The 27,894-nt window shown below is 35.5% G+C and overlaps 1 protein-coding gene across 1 annotated transcript; it reads left to right on the top strand.

Annotated features, from left to right (window-relative positions):
- The first annotated feature begins 1,360 nt into the window (after nt 1-1,360).
- On the top strand, nt 1,361-27,864 carry LOC129269266 (dual specificity mitogen-activated protein kinase kinase 6-like). The gene is made up of 11 exons (XM_064105539.1): nt 1,361-1,833; nt 6,169-6,251; nt 7,439-7,508; nt 8,074-8,236; nt 9,832-9,951; nt 13,211-13,330; nt 16,016-16,195; nt 18,562-18,639; nt 20,274-20,413; nt 21,309-21,354; nt 23,382-27,864. The coding sequence occupies exons 2-11, from the start codon at nt 6,239-6,241 to the stop codon at nt 23,478-23,480; spliced, it is 1,029 nt and encodes a 342-aa protein (XP_063961609.1). The 5' UTR covers nt 1,361-1,833; nt 6,169-6,238; the 3' UTR covers nt 23,481-27,864.
- The last annotated feature ends 30 nt before the right edge of the window (nt 27,865-27,894 follow it).

Genomic DNA, 27,894 nt, shown 5'->3' with positions numbered 1-27,894 from the left:
TCAGGATATTTGTACTTCCTCACGTGTTCTTCTTTCATTCCTTTTCCCGCTTTCCTTCCATTTTCCCTATATGTTCTTTCTTTTTTCCCTTTCTTTTTCCCCTTTCCTATTTTTCTTTCTTTCTTTCCCTTTCCATCTCTCTCTCTTTCTCCCTTTTCTCTTTTTCCCGTTTTTTAATTTTCCCGGTGAAATCCGCCAGGGGGCAGCTTCCCCCCGCCTGTTACGCCACTGCTCACACTTCGCATTTATATAGCCGATATTAAGTGCTGAAACATGTAAACTGTCCAGTTTTCAGATTGGAATGTCAAAAATTTTCAGCTCACGCTTTGCGCACGCATCAACCTATAATTTTTAATGAGGACTACCCTCGCAAAAACAGCAAAATCAGTTTTTATTGGCCGATGAGGGAAAGTAGAATGCCCCCCCCCCCCATTGGCCAAAGTTGGATCCGCCCCTGGAACCCATGCAGCACTTTGATCATAAATTATTTTAGATAGCAGGCAAATATGCTCTGTCCCTTTCATTATGTGAGTCCGAATATAATTCACCTCAGAGCACCAAAGAAAATTATTTTTTTTCAAAAGGTTTTTACTGTAAATTCATAGTATGGTTACGAAATCGGGCAAGATTTAAAAATCTTTAGCATTCAATATTCATTATTGTATTAACATTATTATCATTTTTATTATAGTTATTATATTGTTGTTGTTGTTCCTCATCATCATCATCATCATCATCATCATCATCATCATCATCATCATCATCATCATCATCATTATCATCATCATCACCATCATCATCATCATCATCATATTATTATCATTATTATTATAATTCTTATTATCGTTGCTGTTGTAATTTATTTTGTTGTTAATTTATTATCGCTTTTTGATGGGGAAGGGGCAACAGTTTTCAAACACAACCCCATATCGCAATTTGCACTGCATGTGCACCTTTCTCACCGCAGAAGGTGCGGTTCATGCAAGGTTTAGAGAAAATTCTTTATCAGGTGCCGCGGAAACGATCGAGGAGGGGGGGGGGCTTCAGCCCGGGCTCCCGGGCCCCACTTTTTTCTAAAACCTTTTACGAAGACGTATATACAACTGGGGAAAATTACCATCAGGGGCCCGACATCCGGGCCCGACATAACCCCGCAACACAACTTATAAAATAATGATCGTAGGTTTTCTTCGATTGATTGCATTGACTACAATGTAAAATTAATCGTGAAAATCAAGTGTCCGATCAATCGCCAACCTTTGTGTAACAGGACCCTGATTGTGATTTTTTTCTCCCATGGTCAACGCCTATATAGGGGGTGGTTGAGGCTGTCACAGTCATACGATCGATGGGCCGGGTCGAGCTAAATTTGGACGAATCTATTGGTAGTCGATTGTCTAGGTAACTCGTATGACTCACGATTTTGCCTCTGACTGGAATTTCACCTTTCACTGGATGATAATCGTTCCTGTGTGACTAATTTTCTTCTGTGTTACATATATTCACCAACGAGGATTAGAATAGTCGTTATTTGTTTTTTGGGGAATTCACTGTATGCCTATCTATCTGAACGAACTTCTGTCGGTGTCCCAGTTTGGTCTTTGCCAACGCCCAGCGCCAGCTGCCCATCTACGGTACGGTACCACGGTATAGTCGGAGGGAATTCCCTGCGTTATAGTTAACCAGCCGGTGCGAGCTGAACCGCGTTCGGGGCACTGATCTCTCTCAGTGGCCGGTTCGCACTTCGGGGTCCTCCTCCCAGGAAAGACGATACAGAATAATTACAGAACCGCTCTGACTCCTAGCACTCAACGTAAACTGCAGAGCAGAGAGGCAAGTAAAAGGGCAGGAAGGCTGTGGATGGGATTTGTCTGTAGGATGTTAATTTAATGTTCACAGATTAAGGGCAGGTCCCTTATGAAATTTGTCACCTCCTAGAGGCTAGACCATGTAGACAACTGGCAGCCGTCTGTTTTGAGGAGTTTTTTAACATTTTAATTTTTTTTTAAATTTCTCCTCGTACACAGACGGCTCACTATCGTGCAGCTACCATTATGGGATTAACAATGCAAATCCCCCGACGGGGCTCATCGATTTTTGTCATTATTTCATGAAAATATATAAAAAGAACTGTACCAAAATAAAGATTATTCTGTTTTGGCATGAAATGCACCAAAACGGGGAAAAATAAACTTAAAATTTAACTAAGAGGAAAAAACAGTGACTAAGTCACTCACTTCGGCTGTCGCGCAACTTCACTTCCCTGTTTTATCCGAACTTAATACATAAACATATGGCCATTGAGTCCCTAGACAGGAATAACCGTCGTTTCTGGGGATTTATTCAACAATTTCTGACATTTTACTGTAATCCCCATTTACCGACGGTAGGGTGTACGTGTGGGCTCGCATGTGTTCTCATTCCCTCCCTTTTGTCAATTCACAGTCCAAAGTTTGATGTAATTTTACACATCGAATTTACAATCTAAGGATGTATAAACAACAAACTTTTAAAATTTGATATTCCATTAACAAAATACTTTAAACGATATAGATGAAAAGGCATGAAAATTATACTTTACCGATGTTTAATTGGGTTGAACACGATAAAAATGGTCAAAATGGCAGCCAAACTATAAAATATTTACAAACGAACGTCAACAATCACGAATGTGATATCGATATTGCTTTCGATATTATACGATCTGCTCCATATGCGAACGAAACCGAAGATAAACGATACTAGTTATACTAGTACTAGTACTAGTTATAATCGCGATATATCGATTCGAGACATTAAGTTAATAACGATAATGACGTCATTCAAGATGGCAACTTGCAAGAAAAACCGTCAGGTCAGGTGAAAATGTCTTAGATGACAGATTTCTCAATCATCCAGAGGATTTTTTTCAATAACTCCGGCCCAAGGTATGCAATTACTTAAGTTATTTATATTTCCCTGATAATGGAAACCATGAAACTTTCAATTTTGCTTAAAAAACAGTTTTAAATCGCGATCTATAAAACGCTAGTTCACTATACGTTGGCTGTAGGTACGGGGCCCCATCCCCTTCAGTCTATGTATGGTGAGTGGAGCCAACGTAGTTCAGCGGAACAACCAAAATACAGAGACTGAAGCTTTTGGTCTATTGAGTCCCCTGTACAGATCGAGCTAGAACTTCGGTCTCTGTATTTGGTGAGTGGAGCCAACGGAGTTCAGCGGAACAACCAACATAACAGAGACAGAAGCTTTTGGTCTAGTCACCTCCCCTCTTTTGTAAATTATGTGTCATTGTGTGCACTCGCGATCACTGAGTGTTGGAAAGACAATCTGACAAGTCGGACTCAAGAGTCCAGAGACTGAGAGAGAAAATGAGATTGGATTGATGTCACCAGCAGTGAATAAGCAGCACTGAATGGCCTGGTGACTTCATGAAATGCCAACGTCAAGTTAAGATTCATCATATTTTTATTCACATAAGTTTCAGTTTCAGAATCAGTTTCCTGATAAGCACACTCACTCAGTAAACAAGGCTCGACAGTAGCGGTGGCCCGGGGCCACCAGAAATTCACCTCGGGCAACCATTATTGAAAAAATATTAAGTTATGGTGGCCCGAATCGGGCAACCAATAATTTTCAGAATAGCGCAATTTTTCTCCCCATTTTGCACGCATTTATCAACTTTCTACAGTTCAAATTGCAAGCCAGTTCGTCATGCGCCCTTTTTGTTGATCTACACACAAACACACACACAAAATTGGCCTACCGCTATAGCATTAAGTAGCTTTTATCAAGCCGGCCGGCTAGCGTGAGCTTTGCATGCTTCAAGCAGCTGTGAGTCAGCAGCCTATTCAGACTCGGGGAGCTGCAATACGAAATGTTGCTGCTAAGAAATCTTCCACAGAACTGTGAAAATCCAAGTCAAAGTCACATTTTACACCAATGAAATGCCCTTCTACAGGCCTTTTTGCTAAAATCTGGTGTATCCTGATTATTTTCAAGCATTAAAAAGAGGAATCATGACCTCTCTTTTGACTCAAAAAGACTGATTTTCAAATGAAAATAATACACATAAAAACACATAGGTGAGTACATCACAGTCCCATTTGTGCATTTGTATGTATGTTGTTACTTGGTTTCTTTCGCAGCTGTGTCTTTTCCGGTCTTTTCTAGCCAAAAATAAACACAGTTACTTTCTTTCTTGTTTATAAATGACTTCTTAACCAACTCTTGAGAAAGTAAACACTTTGGGAAGGCATTTCATTAATATGAAATGTGAATTTTTCCAACATTTTTGCAAATATAGGGAAGGAATTTTCTCACACTTTTTTTTTGCCGTTTTATTATTTTCTTTCATTTTTTTGACAGTGGTTAAACCATTTATACCCATTTATTAATTTTTAATGTTTTTCTTTATATTTTTCGGGCCACCAAACTTTAATATCGGGCCACCAAAAAAAATTATTTGAAGGTTTTGGTGGCCCGAACGGGCCACCACCAAAAAAAGTTAATGTGGAGCCTTGCAGTAAACAATATAACTTTAATGTTTGATCTCTGTTTGGACTCCCCTGTGTGCTGAAATGAAGGTTTGAATTGTTTGGCTTATTTTCTCTTGTTCGTTGGGACAAATGCTTAATATTTTGACACTGTTGGTTTCCATTACAACTATTCATCATATAATGTAACTTGGCTCTTAAATTGAATTCTTTTGATAATTTTTTTCTAAATTAAAAATAGAGATTAATTTTTTTTTGACAATCTGGAAGCAATTCTACTTTTCACCAATAGAGGGCCTACACAAAAAATGCAAAAAATTAAAGTTTATGGGCACTCTGGTGAATAAAAAAATGATCCCCAAGTTACATGTACAATGAAAAATAAATCACAACTAGATCTATATATGGAAAAAGTATTTTTGGTTACAAAAGGGATACATGTATTTTAAAGAATTTTTTAAGAGTGTGTTGACTAAGTCATATGGTGAGGTGCCCCAAGTCTGCGCACACACGTACCTGTGAGATTCTAATAAAAGAAGACACGCAATGACCACAGACTTTACACCTGAAATACACTGACAGATATTCATTAAAATATCTGACTAAATGGTGGAAAATAATGAATTTCAGGAAATTCATGAGACGGCCTCAAAAGGCAGCCTTTCGCATCAAAATCCTCGAATCGTGTGTAAAGTGCATGGGTGCGCAGACAAGGGGTACCATTGTTTTGTTCAGACTGTCCGAGGGTTTTTCCAAGAAAATCATACATTTCTTTCAAATTTTCAGGAGATTTTGGCACACTTATAAGAATAAAAGGAACATCATCAACTGAACACTTTTGTGGAATAAGAATAAATTCATGGTTAATCACAGGGAGCTTCGGCGCCCTAGCGCTATGGCTCAGCTCGCCGCTCAGACTGGCTGAGAGGTTCACGATGGGCGTGCACTAGAACAAGAAATCATAAATTTGAGGGTCTGCGGAACGGGGAAATATAGGAATTTCTATGTCTTCTAAGTACTACCCATGTTCATTGTGTTTTGTTTATTCAACCTTGTACAAACTCAGACAAGAGGTGGCACTATACCCTCTAAATCATACGCTTCAAATTTGGTACTTGAGATTTCTGATTTTAAGTTTGGCTGAACTGAAGTAAAAAAAAAATAAAGAAACAATGTAAGATACTTTTACAATTAACAAGTTCAAGAACTAAGAACTATTAAAGTTTCATATTTCAAACCTGAAATCATCAAAGTCAAAGCCTGGCATTTAGGAAGAGAGAGATTCACACAATATGAATATACCTAGATTATCCATTGTGTGCTTTGCCCACATTGTGCGGACAGCCCAGCACCATCACCTTGATACATGTACTGCTTTATTATGGTAATCCCCTATGTTGATATCTAAAGAACAGGATGTTGCAATATTGTGATACTTATACTGGAGGGAAATACCCATTGTTGACCTAGTTTGAATCTGCCCGTGAGTCTGTTTAAGAGTTCATGAAATCAACTGCAAGTCCAAAATACCAGCCACTGATTGGATGATTGAAAATAAAGTTGGATTTGATTTTGAGAATTGTTACACTTTCAGCAAAGGGCCCAGAAGCAGTACGTGTATGTAGATTGTGAAATATGATTAAATCGTTTTCATTTTCTTTTTTTTAAACAGGAAGGCAGGTTGTACTGTTGTCCTGTGGTTGACTGAGTCATTTATCCAAAAGCTGACACACTTCAAAGAGATGGCGGCAAGAGGTAATAGCCTGTGTACACAGCAAATGTAGATTTTATCCATTTTGGTTTAAAATGGTGTCTACACTGCTACATCATGTTGGCATGTGTTGCTATTTGGCCTTTAGACCTTGTGATTTATTAGTACTAAAATAAATACTACAGTTTTTCATATTTAGCTATCAATAAGGACATGTACATGTAGAACACAAATTCAAATCGTAGTGTGATGTTAACATCTTGTCGTCCATACCTTTGATTTAGTTCAGTCTTCATTTTGATATAATTTGGAATTTCATAATTTGTGTTACATTTCCTTTTCAAATTTGAGAGATTAATTGTAGTTCATATCTTCATGTTGATGTCTTGTATTATATGATTTCAAAACTTCAATTAAAAAGGATGTTACTTTAATATTTAAAATGCTATTTTTTATTATAAAAGATAATACCTGACCCCTCCTCAATATTTTTCTTCAGATCTTTATATACATTGTATACTTACAGAATTCTTATCACTGTTCAGTCCTTAGTTTTAGTGCCAATGGAACTGAACCAAGTTCAATTGCAACTCTGTACTAATTCTTTAATTCAAAGTTCTTATTGTTTTAAAATGCAATTTTGTAGTTTCAGAGAAGAAAATATATCAAAATCCTTGGAGTATCAAATATACCAGGCTTTGAGTAAGTATACTGGGAATTATTCATCGGAGGTGGATTGGCATTAGGGGAAAAAAGTAACTTTGCCAGTACAACCGAGGATAAAAAATTTCCTCCAGACTTTCGAAATAAAGGCCTGGTATATTTGTTTTACATCCTACTTTAATAAGTTAGAGCAATAGATCTTGATAATCTAGTTCTTCATCTTTTTTAATCTGAGCTAAATATGGATAACACGCTGCGCTGACTAACCTACTTCTCCTGAAGCCACGCACTCAGCGCGTGGAACGCGTATTAGTCCCTACACCGTCATGATCTGTGACGTCAATGATGGAATAGTGCACTATTCCATTGACGTCACGGAATGGCAAATTTTCTTCAGTGGGCATTTCATTTTCAACATCATTGCAAAATAGTGAGAATATGTTTGATCACGTGATGCTATTAAAACCAATCAGCACACAGGATTGAATTTATGAAGGATATGAAAACCCAATATGTGTAAGTGTAATAGAGTAGCTATTTTTAATCATTTCTTTTTTCTATTTAACAGGTAAAAAGAAATTTGGGGGAGTGAAATTCAAATTTGATGAATCCAGTGTACCAAAGCGAGAGGAGAAAAAGTAAGTAAAATTCATCTTGAAGGATTGCAAATATCGCTATAATGTGATATTTCTGAATCATGCATGGTATGTGTGGAATGGTATTGAATGATGGAGACTCGTTTGCCGTGCAAACCCTTTACTCATACATGTAGATAGTGGTCTGAATACATGTATGCAGCCCAAGGTCCCTGCCATTGACTTGAGTACCGAAGACCCCTCTCGTTGAGCTAGTCTTATGTGAAGACCAACTTGTTGATACAAATTTTAATCAGGGGCTGTGCCTGCAGACTAGATGAAGGCCATCTTTGGGTGAAAAGCATGGATTTGTTAACAATGTGGCAGACTTTAGTCAACATAAGATACTACAGATACATGTACATAATGTGCATGTGTGCTCTCTGTCACACTATTCAGCCTTGGTTTCTTTTTGGGTTTTTTTGGGGTCTAAATGTCATGATGAACAAGAAGAATGGAGCTTGTTTATATTTCCTCATATGCAGGCCTATTCCCATAGTCTTAAATTGTTCTCTACCATCTTGTTTTGAAAATTCAATAATATTTCTTATATTCTACTTTTTGACAGACCACCAGGTGGACTGGACAACAAGGCTACTCTAACAGTAAATGGAGTTGAGTTTCATGTTTATGCGAGAGATATGACTGTGATTGAGAACCTAGGAAGAGGGGCTTATGGCATTGTAGACAGAGTTAGGCATGAACCAAGTCAATCTATCATGGCTGTTAAGGTAAGGTGATTCTTAATGAAACCAAATCATGATATAATATCAACATGATCATTGCCACTACCAGCAGCAGCAGGCCAGCAGCAACATTACCATCACACCATTACGGTAATCATCACAGTCATTGCATCACCATCATCATCACAGTCACTGCATCATCATCATCATCACCATCATCACCATCATTATCATCATCATCATCACCATCATCATCACCTCTACCTCATCATCATCACCATCATTATCATCATCACCATCATTATCATCATCATCACCTCTACCTCATCATCATCATCATCTCAAACACCATTTATCAGAACCAAGAACACTTGCATCATCACCATGACTTTTGTTACCACATCATGACCCTCCATCGCCTCTATCACCTTTATCATCCTCCTCATCCTCCTCATCATCATTGATGTCATCTTTGTCATTGGAATATCTTGACTCTTGCCAACGACATATTTGCAATTGTTCATCCGGTGCAAATCTATGGATGATCTGCTGCCCCAGTCCACCAACTTTTGACAAAAGCCTATCAGCTCCCCATTGTGATTTTAATTGCATTTTCAAAGAAATTGATGCGTTGAAAAGAGTGTCTCCATTGTAAATGCGAAAACTACCTATTGGTGTCATCTTTGTCATCATCATCACAATCATTATGATCTCCATCATCCTCACCACCATCAATGTCATCACCTTATCCTTCATGGTAACTGCCACCATCATCATCATTACTAGATTTGTTGTTAATCTAACCCTATGGAAATTCATAGAATTCATATTCATAAATGAAGAATTGAAATTTAGGAATTGTATAAATGCCAAAATGAGGGATGGAGAAATATATTTGAATTGCAGAAAGGATGAATAAATTTAAACAGCAGATTTCAGTGCTATGAATACACCTTTTCACCTAAAATCATTGATTCTGGGTTAGCCATTACCCTGAAATTTCCAAACAATGGTTCATATAATTTACCCTAATTAAATTCTAGTATCACACAAAGAATTAATTGATCTCACTTATGAATAGCCATCAATGTTATGATTCTTTATCTATATTTTCTCTCTTTACTGTATTGCACTGTATCATTGTCAGTAAAAAAAAACCCACTCTAACTGGTGATTTTTGTTTATCAATTAATTTTTAAAGTTTATATATATATAAATATATATATATATATATATATATATATACATACATATATATATATATATATATATTATATATATTGTATATTATATATTTCTACATCTGCAGTTAAGGCAATTTTTTTTTGTCTTCTTTCAATGTCCGTAATGCGCCTTAACGCCCTCTACCTTCGACTTATCTTCTAAATGTGTATTATAATAGAATAAACCCATTCATAGACTTCGCCCTTACGTAGGATGTATGCATATATATATATATATTTATATTTATATAATTAGATGCAAGATGATGCTGTTGTTTTGCTTTTTATAGTTGGGGTGCATTCAATCAAATGCAGTACTTTGTAACGTGGGGCCTTGCACTGTCTACAAGTTTGAATATCAACCATTTATGTACATGTTCATTTACAATATAAATCTGATTAATTATGTTCATGCAGAAAATCCGAGCTCAAGTAAACAGTACAGAGGATAAGAGGATATTGATGGACATGGATGTAGCTATGAGGAGTTCAGATTGTCAATATACGGTTGAGTTCTACGGTGCTCTCTTTCAAGAGGTATGGAGTAACCAAATTCAGCGTGCTTTTTAAGACTTCATTTAATCAACACTTTTCACAGTTTTCAAAGATGTTTTGTTCTAACCATGGATGCATTCAGTCAAATTTGTTGTTGCCTTTAAAATGAATGTCTTTCAAACAGAAATCAAATGCCAAGAAAGATAAGAGAGTAAATTAAGAATCGCTGTTTCGAGGATTGATGAAATTTTGGTATCATTTTAAAAAAAAATTACTTAGATTTTCACTATTTAATAACACTTTTGTAGATTTTACAATATTAGACTTTCGATGTGGCAGTTTTAAACTCCAGTTTATTATATGATAGTGTTTGAGTTATAAAAATACTTTTAAAAACATCTTATATTGTTATCCCAAATAATTAAATTGTTTCCAACTTGCTTGAAGGGAATCAGAGCAACAATAGAATGGAACAAAAAGTTAAAAAATATATAACAAAAAATCATGTGACTGTTTGAAGATTGTAATCACTTCATGTCTGAGTCAATAAATGCCAAATAGAGGAGTCCATGTATTGCATAACTACATTAAAAAAGGGGGAATTCCCATGGGACATTCCATGCTTCCTCACAGCACAGAAAAATATATTTGTACTGTAAGGAAACATACAAGTATTATTTCTCCCTTTCTGCATAGGGTACCCCTTTTGAAAGGAAGCGGAGTTTAGGAAAAAAAAAGAATTGAACAAACCATAAAAATATGACAGTTGAAATACTATTGCATATAATACATTCGAAATGGAAATTCCTAAGGGATGATCTAGTTTGCTATGCAAACCCTTTGCTCAAAGAGGGTGGTCTGAATATGCAATCTAAAATCCATGACCAGGACATGTGCATTGAAGGTCCCTCTTTTTCAGGTAGAAATTTAGATTGAAACAAGTTTTTGTGCTAGTCTTTTCTCAACACCCACTTGTTGATCAAAGTTACAATCAGGGTCTGTGCCTACAGACTGGTGATGATCATTAGTGATACCATTTGTTTTCTGAACAATTATGACTTTCTTATTCCTTGTCAGATCATTTTCAAACTATCATTATTCCATTATTGTCTCACCTGCGAAGCAGAGTGAGACTATAGGTGCCGCTTTTCCGGCGGCGGCGTCAACACCAAATCTTAACCGAAGGTTAAGTTTTTTAAATGACAGCATAACGTAGAAAGTATATGGACCTAGTTCATGAAACTCGGCCATAAGGTTAATCAAGTATTACTGAACATCCTGCCTGAGTTTTGAGTCACATGACCAAGGTCAAAGGTCATTTAGGGTCAATGAACTTAGCCATGTTGGGGGAATCAACATCAAAATCTTAACCTAAGGTTAAGTTTTTGAAATGTCATCATAACTTAGAAAATATATGTACCTAGTTCATGAAACTTGCTTACACATAAGGTTAATCAAGTATTGCTGAACATCCTGCCTGAGTTTGGAGTCACATGACCAAGGTCAAAGGTCATTTAAGGTCAATGAACTTTGGCCATGTTGGGGGTATTTGTTGAATTACCATCATAACTCTAAGTGTATTGGTCTAGTTCATAAAACTTGGACATAAGAGTAATCAAGTATCACTGAACATCCTGTGAGAGTTTCTGGTCACATGACCAAGGTCAAAGGTCAATGGTCTTTGGCCATGTTGGGGGTATTTGTTGAATAACCATATAACTCTGAAAGTGTATGTATCTAGTTCATAAAACTTGGACATAGAGTAATGAAGTATCATTGAACATCTCATGTGAGTTTCAGGTCACATGACCAAAGGTCATTTAAGGTCATTGAACTTTGGCCATTTTGAAGGTAATTATTAGATTGCTGTCATAACTTTCAAAGTTTATAGATTTAGTTTATAAAATGTGGATATAGGGGTAATCAAGTATCACTGACAAGTCTTAGGTTGTATGATCAAGGTCAAATGTCATTTATTGTCAATGAACGTAGTATCATTATATGAATGGTGTTTTTTTTGTGAATAATTATTTTATAGTAGTCAGCACTGCTGCTATATTGAATCGCGTGATGCAGGTGAGACTGCTAGAGGTGCTCCACTTGTTTATTTTCTCCTGTCACTGAAATGGTTTATTACCATCATTGGATTTCCCTTTAATGGCTGATAATTAGTCAATTTATTCTATTAGGAGAGTTATGATTTTCCTTTATCATAACTGATAATTACAGCATTTATTACTTAATTTTACAGGAAGATGTTTGATTCTCCTATTTGATAACTAATTATTAATGTATTGATTACTAAAGATCAATTTATTCTCTTAACCCTAAGAAGACGGGGGGGGGGGGCTGATTCAGCCCCCCCTCGACATTTTTCGCGAAAATCCGCCGCTCGAAATTTTTTGACCGTGTCGCTCGCTGAATTTTTACTTTCAAGTCTCACGCAACTTTTGAGACCAAAATTGTGACCCCCCCGGTACGCGGTTACGAAATTACGCAACATTTTGTAAGTGCATGCAGACCCAAAATTGCTCAAAAACGTGAATTTGTGTACAAATCCAATGCAAATAGTGTTATTAGCCAAAATTCATAAAATGTATCATTATTTTTCCTTTTACTGCTTAAAATCATTTAATTTTATCTTGGTTAGGGTAAAAATAAAGTCCCCAACAATTTCCATTGATAGATAGATAAATGGTTTATTAATAAAAATCAATACATCATCGCGGCTAAGGCAGAATTGCGATGTATTCACAAGGTAATAAACACAAAAAAAATATTCAAACAATAATACAGATAATTACCAAATAAATAATACGGATAAAGAGTATGGTATTGAAAACAAAAAGTCGAAAAACATGGAAATACATAAGAAATTTAGGAAACAATAGAATACATAAGAAAATAAATGTGATGTTGACATTTTTTATAAATAAATTTGATCAGATGCCTATCTAGAGTATGTGAAACAAAAGTTAGCATTTTAGGGGCATTATTTTATTAATTAGAGCAAACTTATGATTTTATGCATAAATTAGCATAATTAATGAGCAATGAGATTTTCCGCAGAATTTGATATTATAGTTTGTAGATAATGCCATGGGTAACGCGTGTGCCAATTTCCGTCGCGATCGCGCGATCGACGGCCGAGATCATAAGGGGGGGGGCTGAATCAGCCCCCCCCAGTCTTCTTAGGCATCGAAAAAGCCCAGTTTATTTAGGGTTAAGAAACGTTAAATTTTTCCCTTTTAATAACTAATGATTACTGCATTGATTGCTTATCATCACTTTGATTTTACAGGGAGATGTATGGATCTGTATGGAAGTTATGGATACATGCCTCGATAAACTCTATAAGAACAAACTCAAACCTCAAGAAGTATATATACCTGAAAATATATTAAGCAGGATATCATTTTCTGTAAGTATTTCATATTCAAGTAGAGAGAAATGAAATTACCCTATTCATTTTATATAATCTTTTCTTGTTTAGTTATTACTGCCACCCCTAACTCTTACATTTGTGATAACTATACAGTCCGACCTCTCTTATCCGGACACGTTGGGACCAGCACCAATCCGGATAAGGGATTTATCCGGATCTGGGAGACCCACTATTAAATACACGCAGCTGCCTCTCCAACGGCGGTAGCTACACGTAATCTATTGTAGTGGGCGTATAGACAGTATTCACTGCAGTGTCAGTGCAAATTATAGGCGGTATTTTTACGGAAATGAAATCGATCGATGGCCAAAACTCTTGGATATTTTACCTGCTAAAAGTATTGAGGTGTACATCGAGCATACCTCGCAAGGAAGAGAATGACTCGATAACACTAAGTTTTACAATTGGATCACCGCAGCTTCGCAATGTCAGCCATTGATGTACTGGCTGTAGGCTCAAACATGATAGATGGCGCTGTCCATATTGGGCCTATCGCTAGCTAGCGAGACATGTGTTGTTTTTTAACTGGGGGAAAAAAGAGAACGTGATGAAATGTTTGCGCTGCGCCCTGATTTACTGGAAAATTATCCTGTCTAAGTTCTTTTGGTGATTTGGGTGAGATTTTTCTTGAAAAATAATGTGGTTGTAGGTAGACTATATTGAAAAATATAAGTAATCAAAGTGAGTTTGCGTAGGATTGAGTTAAGATTGAAATCTCATTTTCCCATGCACTAGATTGAAATTTAAAAAAAAAATATCTCGGCAAGTGTGCGTCCAGATAATAGAGAGATCTGGATAAGGGGAGGCCGGATGAGGGAGGTCGGACTGTACATTTAAATAATGCCTTCATTATATTGGCTCTGCAAGCAACAGGTTAATGTTTCCCTTTATTACATTGTTATCAATTGGTTGAAAATAACATTCAATTTGTCACCCCATCCCCAGGCAATAAATTCTTAATAGCATATAAGGGCAAAGTATCTTTATTGGATCTCTTTACGTTAGTATCACTTTCTCAAATATGAAAGCTTATGACCTGCATGTTTTTCAGTTTCAGTCAACCTGAAATTCTTATATTTTGGGGGCATCGATTTTGTTGTTTAATGGCTATAAATTGTTAAAGTTGAATTAAGAAGACGATTCCAAATATTGAGATATTTACATTAATAGCAACCTTACAACCCCCCAAACACTAATAGGTGATTCGACCCCCCATTTTCTTTTTTCAAAATAGTGAATTTGAACGATTTATCCCTACCCATTTTCCCTGAGTTCGCTCCTGCAATGCCTACCGAGACGGGTGTTCTTTGAGTGTGACGTCACCGGGGGGTATTCGGTCCCGGTTTAGTAAACAAGGCAGTGCCGTTTTGTGTACTACTATGGAATAACTGCAGTTGAAGTTGTATCTGCGAGCCATAGAACTTGCAAAGAGGAAATGATTAAAATATTTGTGGCCGTACTATTATTCCAAATATGTGAATTCCCTCAGAATGATACCATAGACCCTAAAGGAATAATTTCAAGGTGAATAATATGAAATTTGATCGAGATCTTCTCACCAGTCGATAACGTAGCAGACGTGTTATTATGACATATTTATCCGCGTGTGACGCGGCTCTTGCAAAAAAACACAGTTGGTTGCGGAATTGCTTTGTGCCGACCGGCCGCCCGCTCCGGCGCAGCTAGCTGTCGAGCTACCGTACCGTTCTTGTTGTCTTCAACCATAGAGATGTATACTAATTACTATATATCTTTCTGTCTTCAACTCACTTCCGAATTGCGTTTGTATGTGTGACGGTGACCCCTAGCGTAATTAAATATAGAAAACAACTCAGAAGGCCGAGAAAGAATACTATACGTTTGGTTCAAGATTGTTCTGTGGAATGAGCTATGAGTGGAAATGATACAGAGGATATAAAAGTGGAGTCAAAGACAAAAGAAAAGAAGAAAAAACGCCAGGGGATCGCTGCACGGCCATGAACTAAGTCGACATACCAGACCATAACAGTACACTCAATGCCTGGGTGTTGTGTGTACTAGTATTATGCGTTCAGCGCGCGCTGAGCTAGCCGCCGGAATTACTTTCCAGCTACTCACTTGATTGAACATCGTGATAAAATAAATGAGAAATAGTGAAAATATCATTCAATAACTCACTGTTTGCTATCTTACATCATGATTGAAGAGTTCATGGTGGTTATTCATACTGTTTTTTATACAGGGAAAGTAAAGATTTGTACATATCAGTCCTATTTGTTTGATTTGAGTTGCTTTGAAAAAAAATTGTAAAATATCTTTCTCTTTCTGCATAGCATTTCTGTAAGACATTCAGGCACCTCTTATACTAAATTCCCCCCGGTGACGTCACACTCCGAGTGACTTTTCTGTACACTCGTCTCTCGGGCTCTGACAGGTGGCTAATTTCATAGACTTTCAAAGCAAAATATCGAGAAGGCAGAGGATTATTGTGACATGCTATGTGTTTGAACAACTTATATATACTATATATTGTATGTAGAACCTATATTTATGGAAACTCACCCCCTTCTTAATTCAACTTTAAGAAATACAGAAACGCTGGCTGAAATGCATTGTTACTATAAATGTTTTGATATGTTGCTTATATATGTGTTTACTTATTATTTGATATTCATGTTTTAGATTGTTAGTGCTCTGAGGTATCTACAGACGAGACTAAAAGTGATTCACAGAGATGTGAAACCATCCAATGTACTAGCTAATCGTGACGGCAAAATCAAATTATGTGACTTTGGAATCAGCGGACAATTAGTCAACTCAATGGCCAAAACACAAGACGCAGGTAGCAGACAGTATATGGCAGTGAGTAGACAAAATATTATGTATAAGGTCATTTGTATACTATTTATTCTATAATACTATAATATCCAAGTCCTTGGAAGTGCATAGGTATGTTATGACATAATATTAGATAGATAGATAAAATGGTTTATTAATAAAAATCAAGACATCATCGCGGCTAAGGCCGAATTGCGATGTATTCACAAGGTAATACATGTAAAGACACAAAAAATATTCAAACAATAACAAAGATAATTACAAAATGAATAATACGAATAAAGTGTGGTATTGAAACTACTGGTGTTGCAGAATTCTAGAAAGGAAAGAGATGGGGAGGAGGAGAGGCAGATAGAGAAAAAGGGGGTGGAAAGGGATAGAGAAAAAGAGAGGGGGAGTGAAGGGAAGGAGTGGAGCAGAAAGTCAGAAGAAAAGAAGGTACAAACATTATGAAAGAGGTAAAAACATGAAGTTGTAAGGCTGCAAAATTTTACGTTAGAATAAACAAAGTTAGAAGAATTTGAAAGTAAAATATTATCCTTAACACATATTGGTAGAGTGGTGCAGATTATCATTTACTGGTCTATACTTCTTGTACATTAAGAACATGTGCCATAAGGGAAAAAAGCAGTAGTATTTACAATTCAAAGAAAGAGAGGAAGAGAGATAGATGAAGAAAGAGAGGGAGAAATATGGATAGAGAAAGACAAACAACAGGAAGATAGGAGTTGCAAGGAAGGGAAAGGAATACAACACAGAGATCATACGAGTTCGTCAATTACATTGAAATAAAAGTGTCAAATTTAAGAGTTATGGATTTATATCCGCACATGTATAGGGGAAGGCGGGGTAAGTTGAGCATAGGGGCAAGTTGAGCCACCGCCCCCAGGCCAATAATGAATTAGTTAGACATTATGGTGGTGTCATGTATTGATGACCCATTACATAACCCTTAACCCCACCACATTGTTTTCAACTTTGAAACAATAAGTACTTTTTTAGAGGGAAAAATACAAATTTCTGCCAAAAAAGTAAAAAAGGGTGTGAAATAGATAAGTGTTTTTTACACACACACTTCTTTACATATAATAAAGCATATGAACAACATTGTCAGTCCAAGTATGGATCTTCATTCTTGTCACAGTTTTTTACATGATGGATACATAAGAAATGTGTGGATGCGAAATTATCGCATTAAGTTCGGACTGGGGTAAGTTGAGCCAGCAAACATGGGGCAAGTTGAGCCATGGTAATTCGTATGGTAATGTAAATGAAAACACAATCAAACCTTAAAAAGCCATCGATATGCAGGCAGAAAAGAGCAAATTCACATGACAGTTCTTTTACTTTTAGAGAATGTTAGTATTTTTAGAGAATTAGCAAGTGAAAAGACTTTAAATAAAAAATTGACATGCTGGTTCTTCCCGCATACATTTTGTACATAGTTTTTGTGGCTCAACTTACCCTCGAAGGTGGCACAACTTACCCCACAGATGGGGCAAGTTGTGCCACTTGACATCGTTTTTTTCAAAGGTCACAACGACTTTCAGTGTGGGGGTAGAAAGTTGAATATAGGTGAAAAAGATTTCCCAATAATCATATTTAAAGGCAAGGTACTTATTTCTACAATATTATTAGTCATATCAATTCTATCATGCAAAATGCAAAAAGTGTCACAACTTACCCCGCCTTCCCCTATATGCGCAAGAAGGATTACCTTTCAAAATTTGTTCAATTCTTGTGTAATACAATAATACCTGATTTTCAAAGATCATGTATTTTTAAATATTTGATTATATATAAATTGGCTAATTCTATAAGTATGTCAAACATAATATTTATATCATCTGCAATACTTAAAAACATAATGATTGTATACAAGTGGCGAAAATAATTGACTAATGTTCATAATTGAGAGTAAAAATAGAGTACATATTATACAAATAATGTGACATACTAATAATAAAAAAATAAGAAAAAAAAATCAATTGACAAGAGCAGCAGACAGAGAAGTACCATACTATAGATGTGGGTTAATTATTAAGTCATGATTATATGCGCTATACAAGAACTGCGTTATTATTACTATTTATTCTTACATTGATTAAGCATGAGTAACGGAGAGCTTTGTTTGTATATCTCTCGAGAGCCATTCTAATTTTATCTAAATGACAATTATGATTGAATAAGGATCTTATTCAGTTATATGTATTTTGATTTTGAATCCTGGACAGAAAACTGCCATTACTAAGCAGATGCAGGGAAATCAAATGTGTCCCACATATGCTTAAATGGAGATTAATACCTTGCAAATATAAAACAATTTAAGAATGGCATTTGAGCCATGTTCCTTTGTAAATGAGTTTTCTTTTTTTTTAATCGTATTTCAGCCAGAGAGAATAAATCCAGATAATAGCGGTAAGGGCTACGATGTCAAATCAGATGTTTGGAGTTTTGGTATTACAATGGTAAGTGTTAATTTTGCTGCATTTTGTTTGTTTTCTCACCTGCATAGCAGAGTGAGACTATAGGCGCCGCTTTTCCGATGGCGGTGGCGGCGGCGTCAACATCAAATCTTATCCGAAGGTTAAGTTTTTTAAATGACATCATAGCTTAGAAAGTATATGGACCTAGTTCATGAAACTTGGCCATAAAGGTAATCAAATATTACTGAACATCCTGCCTGAGTTTCAAGTCACATGATCAAGGTCAAAGGTCATTTAGGGTCAATGAACTTTGGCCAATTTGGGGGTATTTGTTGAATTACCATAATAACTTTGAAAGTTTATAGATCTGGTTCATAAATCTTGGACATAGAGTAATCAAGTATCACTGAATATCCTGTGTGGGTTTCGGGTCACATGACCATAGTCAAAGGTCATATAAGGTCAATGAACTTGGTCATGTTGGAGGTAATTGTTAACTTGCTGTGGTAACTTTGAAAGTTATGGATATAGTTTATGAAATGTGGACATAGGGGTAATCAAGTATCACTGACAAGTCGTAGGGCATATGATCCAAGTCACATGTCATTTTGGGTCAATGAACGTAGCTTTATACGAATGGTGTTTTTTGTGAATAATTATTGCATAGTTGTTTTCAAAGTCAGCACTGCTATTATATTGAATCACGTAATGCAGGTGAGACTGCCAGAGATGCTCCACTTGTTTGCATAGTTTTGGGGTAATGTGTTGCACCTTATATTTACTTGAGAGTACTGTTAATACTGTATGCTCGGTATATTCCTGTGGGTCTTTAAAGCCTGTCTAACGCTTTGATTAAGAGTCACAATGTTGATTATACTTGGGTATCATCAAGCATGCCAATCTTGTTAAAGTGTAGGGGTTTCTTTCAACCCCTGTTGATTCTATGTGAAAGTTGAATTTTGATTTTGTGGATACCTAGCTCCCTTAAAGTGTCCTTTTGTGATTATCTTACAAATTTAGTGATTGGGTATCAGAAAGGTACAGAAAAAATTATCCTGAAATTCTTAGCCCATTCCACGCTTGAGAATTGGTTTTCAAATAGATATTTTCATTTCTATTGGGCACCCAACCAAAATGAATTTTCATGTAAAATCAAGTTATTCAATAAATCTCTTTTTTATTTCATGTTCTCCACATAACTGTTTTAGGGCATACACATTGATATAATTCACTTTTTAATCAGAATAGTGACAGGCACTTAGGGGAAATTTCCCAAAACTTTGAATAGGCTTCAATGTACAACTCTATTTCTTTCTGATAGAATTTTTTGATCAACTCCATTTCATAAAAAAAATAGTAAGATTGTAAAACAATTCAAACATTTGTAAAAACGACACATCCTGATTATTTTACCTGATTGATGCAGATTTGATTTCCTTGGTTTTGCCCTTCTTTAGTTTGTATTATAGATTGTAACCATTTGTGTAATTTTATCTTTGTATGTTTACTTTTATACTGGAAGGGGTCATCTTTAATAAGAAATTACTTGTGCTTTTCATGATCCCCCACTTTACTAGTATTGATTTGTATTGAATATTGTATTGTATTGATTTGTATTGTTGTTTTTTAAAGTGGAAATAGATTGAATTGAATTTAATCTTTGTTTTGATTGTCAGGTGGAGATAGCAACAAACACCTACCCGTATGAAAAATGGCATGACATGTTTCAACAGCTCAGGCAAGTGGTACAAGGCGAAGCGCCCACACTACCCGAAGATAGATTCTCTGGAGAAATCCGTGACTTCATCATCAAATGGTAAGGATTCTTGTAGGCTCTTCACCAGGGATGCCATTTTTCAGATTGAAGCCTGAATTTAGTCTTTATCAACTTATTTTACGGCCATTGAAAACGCAATTTTGTGTGTAAAAATGGCTTATTGTAGTTGATTTTCATGCTTTTTTTAATTAATCAGAAGTATCATCCCAGCTTGACACAAATTTTGATTGGTCATGTGCTATCTGTTGGACTAGGGGATGTCTTAGCATCTGCCTGTTGTATTATTCATTAGTTTGTTGTACTACTGTTTCAATTATTTGGAAATTTATTTTACATTTTTACAAGTAATTATATTCTGGATTGTATTATTTTCATGTGCAACAAAGGCCATAATACAGAAAAGGAGTTTTTGGTGATATTCGACTTGTCATGCAAACTTTTGAATAAAAAATATATAATCACCATCCCCAAAATAAGTTTATGAAATATTTTAAAGACAATTATTGGATTTACCTTAGATCTTGATATCATACATTGTTTTTCTGAATTTTCAGTTTAATTATCTTAAACAATTCCATGTTTGATATTTGATGTTGTTTGTGCATGGAAATATGTCTTAAGAAGGCATTTGTTTCAAAACTGCTTGTTAGAGTGACTGATATTTTTCAAATTATATTAGTGACAGTAGTTAAATCTATTTCTTTCCAGTCTTTTTTTCTCTGATTAACCAAGATCTTGCAAATAAGATTGTAAATGAATGATAGCTTTGAATGTAACTCTGTTCTTTAAAACTTCTTTAAAAATTATCATGAAGGTAACACAGGGAAAACATGAATAACATGATTATTTTGTGGCTGCCCATGTACTGCCAATTATGTAATCAATTAATTTTTCATGCTTATTGTGTCACTTATATCTTGTAATTTTTCTTTAGTTTGAAAAAGGAGTGCACAGAACGGCCATCATATACAAGATTATTAGTAAGTAGATTCATATTTCATTAAAATATTCACTAGGACTCAAAACAACAATATATTGGGTCAAAAAGTTAATGCAGTTGGGCAATTACACCTGAGAATAAATGATCAGCTCACTTCATATTTATTGTAAAAAAATGTAGATAATCTTAACCCTAAAATGGCCGGGGGGTTGAATCAACCCCCCACTCTACATTTTCTGTGATCAATTTTTTTTACTGCGCCACTCGCAGAATTTATACTTTTAAGTCTTGTGCATTAATGCAACATTTTGTAAGTGCATGTCAGACCCAAAATTGTTCCAAAACGTGATTTTGTGTACAAAGTCAATGCAAATTGAGTTTTCGCATCTTATTCATAAAGATATGATTATTTTTACTTTAAACAGCTGAAAGCAATTGATTTTAGCATAATTATGCTTCAAAAAGGTTGTGCAATAAATCTGGTGAATAAACAAAGAAAAACAAAAGGTTGAAAAACAAAGAAATACATAAGAAATTCATAAAACAATAAAATACATAAGAAATTGATTTCCAAACCGAAGTTTTTTTCAATTGCCATTGTTAAGAATGCTACAAAGAATATTTTTACCAAAAATTAGCATTCTAGGAGCTTTATTTAGTGAATTAGAGCAAAAAGTATGATTTATGCACAAATTAGCATAATTAATTCATATAAAATAAAATCTCATTATTTTGGAAAATTCTACCATACAGCCTTGTAGATTACATCGCACACTACCAGCGTGCAATTTTTTGCGGCGCTCGCGCAATCGGCAGCCGAGATCTCAGGGGGGGGTTGAATCAACCCCCCCCCCCCCCCCCCCCCCCCCGGCCACAGAACAGCCAAAAAAGCCCGGCCTAGTTAGGGTTAAAGACCCAATCCTTGGATTTAAAAATGCTTTTAAGAATGAATCTTGCCATTCCAGGAAATATTGGTACAGTGCATGTTGGCTTAAAGTCAGTTTTGGTCTGTTAATATGGCACAATGTTTTGGTATTCTGTAACCGTAATTAATTCAAATGCCAGTTGTAACAATCTAAATATTAGTTTTAACAGAATCCAGTAATATAGAATAATAAGCATGGCATTTCTGCCGCCTGGTAACGTTTTTGTCTGAGCAATAATAATGCAAAGTCTCTCGTGTGTTCTTTGTGTTTGTGATCTGCAGTTTACTTGCTTTTCAGCTTAAGCCCCCATCACACTTATTCGGAATCAGCAGGAATCAAGCAGAAGCTGGAAAGAAAAAAATATTCAAAAAATCTAGAAATTTTTGGGAGGAACTTATGAATTCACCAAACTGGAGTTGAAATTCAGTAAATTGACCAGGTGTATCATCATACACTAGTCAAAATGAACTGTAATGGAGTCAGATTGATAATTCGTGCTACGTTCTTGGACATTCTAGGGGCATTCTAAATATCCTGACTGCATTCTGAGTGCATTCGAAATATTTTTGTCATTTCTTTTGGCCGTCCCGAAGGTTTTGGTCATGTTCAAAACATTCGAGGGATATTTTCGAACGGTGTTCGAAGTAGATTTAAATGACCAACTGGTGGTCAAACAATAGTCCTTTCATTCAGGCCAATTCTGCTTGATTCGGAATAAGTGTGATGGGGGCTTTAGATTTCATGATTTCCCAAGGTCAAGGTCTGCAATGATATGGGGACAATTGACATTTATATAAGATATCTTCTCAAATGAAATCATTTTGTGCTGCATTTATTTGAATCTTATTGATGATGTTTGGGAAATGCATCGATATCAACAGTATTCTGTTCAGACCGATGTAAAAACATGGCACACAAAAGGTTTTTTTGTAGCATTCTTTTTAAAGAATAAAATACAGAGCAAATTATGATGTGATACCAGCAGAGTCATTCTCTTATTTTATTATTTCTTTATATATCTTTTATTGACTAATTTCTTTTTATTTGTCTATTTGTTATTTTTGGTTATATGATTTATTGATTTGTTTGTGAAATGATTTCTTTGTTTATTTGTCTATTTATTTACTTGTTTGTTATGTAGGATCATGAGTTCATCAAGAAGCATGTTGAAGTAGGAGACCAAGATGTAGCTACCTTTATAGCACCCATCATCGGTGATGCCGAAACTCTACCTCATTGATAATAACTCTCCATCAATTTTGTTAAAGCTGCATTTTAGTTTTGATTTGTTCTAGTCATTGATCAGTGTTGAATTTTTTAAAAGGAATTATGTCATCTTGAAATCTGCGATGTAACTACATCTTCATTGCAATGGTGTTGTGGCATTGTGGTTTGCATCTGTGATCCAGTTGCATGGAAGTTACTAACCAATTTTTAGGTGTATGGTTAAAGTTAAAGGTTGATCACAGATGTAAATAATCATATGTGATTGATGCACCTGTAGAAACTCTGATACACTCACGCAGGAAGAACGCATGTCCCACCACGAAGGTGGAGCGATGTGGTCATCTGGTTGACCCATGTCTTTGGATCAAGCTCGCTTACCATCCAGTTGACCACAGGTTCATAAATGCTGTGTTCAAAACCTTCCCCAGTTATAAAAATGTTTCTATACAAATTATCACATCATGTTCATTCGGGCCTTTACAGACATGTTTTTCAAATGGTTGCATTAATAAACTCATCTTGATAATTGGAAGAGTGGAAGTGTAAATTTCATAACAGATTCACATTTTTCTCTCGTCCAGAAACTTGTTTCTGGCTCAAACCTGTTTTAGATCACACAAATTTGTGAGATTCAAAATAATTACAAAATAAAAAAAAACATTTGTACCCTGAAACATTTTTTGAATCCTTAATTCTACCCTGATCTTGTTGTCATGGATATTGAAACCGGTTTACACTGTTGGAAGTTAAGTTATACATTGCACACTTTCTCTACCTAAAACACAAAACATATAGAATTATGCTTAATTTTAATGGTCGATTGCGTTATATGTAATCAATCGTTAAACATTTAGGCTCTTTGGAAATACATTTCTACATTGTAGACTTCTTTTTATAAATGATACATCTTATTATCAAAGTTTCTTTAAAACTCACTCTGCATTGGAGGAAATAGTGCCAAATGATGAATGGAAAATTGTAAATGGGTGTGTTTTAGTTTGAAAAATAGAAAATGTTCAATCAGTTTGTTCTCTTATTCAAGAGGTTTCTTAACATCAAAGCTACCATATTATAGTGCCACATGACATTGTTTTCATTATTATTGTATAAAGATTGTGTCAACATCTTTGAAAACAACATTGATATTATTGGTTAGATATATGAAGATCTACAAGTTGGTAAAGGATAATGGCCAGTTTTTCATGATTTGAGAATAATGTTGTGCTTTAGCAAAAAGAAGCAACTTAAATGTCTACCAAGTAAAATAAATGACGTGTTCATATTTTTAACCTAGCTTACTCTACTACTAAGCCCAAAATGCATGTATAAATTCAATCCTGCTCAATGTTAAAAAAACAGGGAAAAAAAATCTACCTTAGTCTGACTGGCACCCATTTTACTCCATTATTACTTCACTTATGAATTGTTCAAGCCAAGGTGGTATAACTTTTACTTGCAAACTTTTATAGGAACTAGAAAACAATAATTTCAGGAATGCCTCTTATATAGGGAGTTTGACATACATTCATGATAGAATTGCCCATAAGTGATATTTTGGGCTAAACATGAATTTATTGCATTGATGTCATCGTTAAATACCTGCTTTTATGGATAAATTCACTTCCGTCATCTATTTCTTTCTGCCAAAGTAAGGCATTATTTCAACTTTGAAGACAATTACCATTGACTAGGATGGAAGTAAGAAATGAAAACAACTCTAGATCAGTCAGCATGTTGGTTTGAAGTGTTATGTTTTAGTACAGTGTAATATAAGAAAATATTGACCTGTTTTGTGGGGACAATTATTTGCACGAGTTGAGTGCTTAGTTAAGTGCAATGTGATATGAATCAGTATGGCTTCAGTGTAGATAGGATGGTCATAAATTGTGGTATACTCTAATTTTGCTACAAAAGAAGAAAGAAGAAAAAGGACTTGGGGGTGGGGGGAATGGTTCCCTTATGAGGTTTAAAGTCCACTTAACAACTTCTACAACATCTTATTAACCAAAATGTGAATCTGTTGTCATGAACATTGTTAGCCCATGACTGGATGGCTTGTAGCCATTTTGCATGTATATTTGTCCGGGACCGAATGCTAATACTATAGGCACTATGAATTTGAATACAGTAACTATTCATGGGTGACCAATAGAGATGGAACCAAGGCCGGCCCTGAGGCCACATTTTGCCGGCCTTAGCCTGGCCTTAGGTCAAGTCATGTGTACAAAGTCTATGGGAGAAATGTTAATTTGCTGCCCTCTCTGACTCCAAACGACCAGCCTGGAATCTATTCATTATGACCAAATGAATACCTAAAGGCCACCACACACCTTCCGACTGGTCCACAATCTGATTTTGGAACAATTTGCATTTTGCTCATTTTCTGAAAATGTGACTTAAAGTATCTTTTTATTTGAGGTTCAAATTAACTAAAAGAGTACTTATATTATATAACAATTTTTCAGGATTGCAAGCCTTTATTCTGGAGTACAGGTCATATTGGTGTCAAAACGTAGCCAAACATATGATTGCTGTGATGTCATTATGACTGAATATAGAATGTGCTTTTATTGTAACAAGGATGATAGCATAGTCTCAGATTTGAACATACTTATTTGTATGATGATTAATCTTACATGGTAAGATACTACATGTCTCAATATTACTACGTCTTATTCCAAAATCGAGTCTCAGACCAAGCGTAAGATGTTTGATGGCCTTTGCCGAAATCGGTAATTAGGTGACTAAGCAGATATTATTGTAAAAGTACCTGTAATAATTTCTTTTTTTAAATCATGACAGTAATAGGGCAATGATACAATGTACCATGGGAATGTATACAGAAAACAAATGTGATAAAAGATAATGAATATGTAAACTTTAAATAGATGTAATTAATTGCCCAAATAGACCGGGGCCCTGTGAGGGTAAAAGTTCCAATTATTGCTAAAAACTTTGCCATCCAGTGGTTGCTTGCCTGGAATCCTTGATTGTGATTGGCTGTTGATCATCATTAACGTGAGGCCCTTTTAGGAAATGTATTCAAATTCATGTACATTGTATGAGCAGATCATAAAAACAAACAATTTTGTTAAAAATACTTTTTTTATGAATGAGTCTATATGGTACTCAAGGACAAACTTTTATTTGAAAGGTGCTTGTGATAGTTTTATATTATATATTTTGTTTGAAGTGGTCTCTCGCAGACTCTTTATTCTGGATCTGTCACACATCTCACTTTTCTCAATTCATACTGGTGAAAATGTGTTTTGTGTTTTAACCCATTAAGCCCTATGCTCAAGACAAATCTGACTAAGGTCTATGGAAACTTGTAACTGTCCTCAAAATCAGATATTCATTGAATTATTCTTCTGTGGAAAACAAGGGAGATGTGCTAAATAGATAATTTCATTTTCTGACCCCTGTTCCCCTTTAACGGATGTGTATTTTTTGCAGCCAGTCAATGCTATGGTGAACCTATTATAACTATGGTGCTGACAGTAGTTCATGGAGACTTTGTTTGGGTAACATTGTCATTGGCCCTTCTTCATCAAGCCTGTTTTCAACTTACAAGTAGCAGTTTAGCTCTTTAAATCCCACCATTTGACTCCTGGGAGCATATTTTTCATTATTAAAGAATAATTAGAACATGTTTCATGAGACTGACCCGTTGTCTTGTTTCATTGAAATGCAACAGACCATCCTACTGTTTGTCTCTGGTAGGAGGACAGATTTTTTAATTACATGTTTTATGCTTCCTAGCACGGGGGTATGTTTCACAAGAAGTTCAAACTTTGAACTGAGCCCTGATTATGTTCCATTGCAATGCAGTAGTTCATCCGATTATTGTCTCTGGTATGACTGATTTTTAATTATATGTTTTATGCTTCCTAGAACTGGGGTATGTTTCACAAAGAGCTAAAGTGACTATAAAAATTGCACTGAATTTCCCAAATGTGTGTGGTGAATAAAGCATCAACGCACTGTCAGGTCATGCTCAGGCAAGGCCTGCGAATCATCCATAAAGCATGTGCGTATAGGTATTTTAGCATGACTTCAAGTCACAGTCGACTCTTTGTGCAACATCCCCCGTTTGTTCGTTCAAGGATTGATTTTAGAATATTATATGATCCAAGGATTGTGAAAAATTATGAGTTTGTGAATTGTCAAGTAGGATCAAAGATGTATATAACAAGTATATTTTCTCACAAGATGAAATTAGAGACTACTTGATTCTATTTTAGGTTTTTCATGACTCTTATGTAGCAATAATGATAAAATGTGATGAAAACCACCCAATATACCGAGGACTTATTTATATGCAAGAATTATGAAGATTTGTTTTGTACATACAGTGGTCGGAGTCATGAAATTAAATAAAAATATGAACTACAAAATTAATTTCAGTCTTTTTATTTGGCTAGAAG

The sequence above is a fragment of the Lytechinus pictus genome, chromosome 10 (genome assembly GCF_037042905.1).
Source record: "Lytechinus pictus isolate F3 Inbred chromosome 10, Lp3.0, whole genome shotgun sequence".
NCBI lineage: Eukaryota > Metazoa > Echinodermata > Echinoidea > Temnopleuroida > Toxopneustidae > Lytechinus > Lytechinus pictus.
The sequence above is the reverse complement of the archived record's forward strand: the minus strand, read 5'-3'. Positions and strand labels throughout refer to the sequence as shown.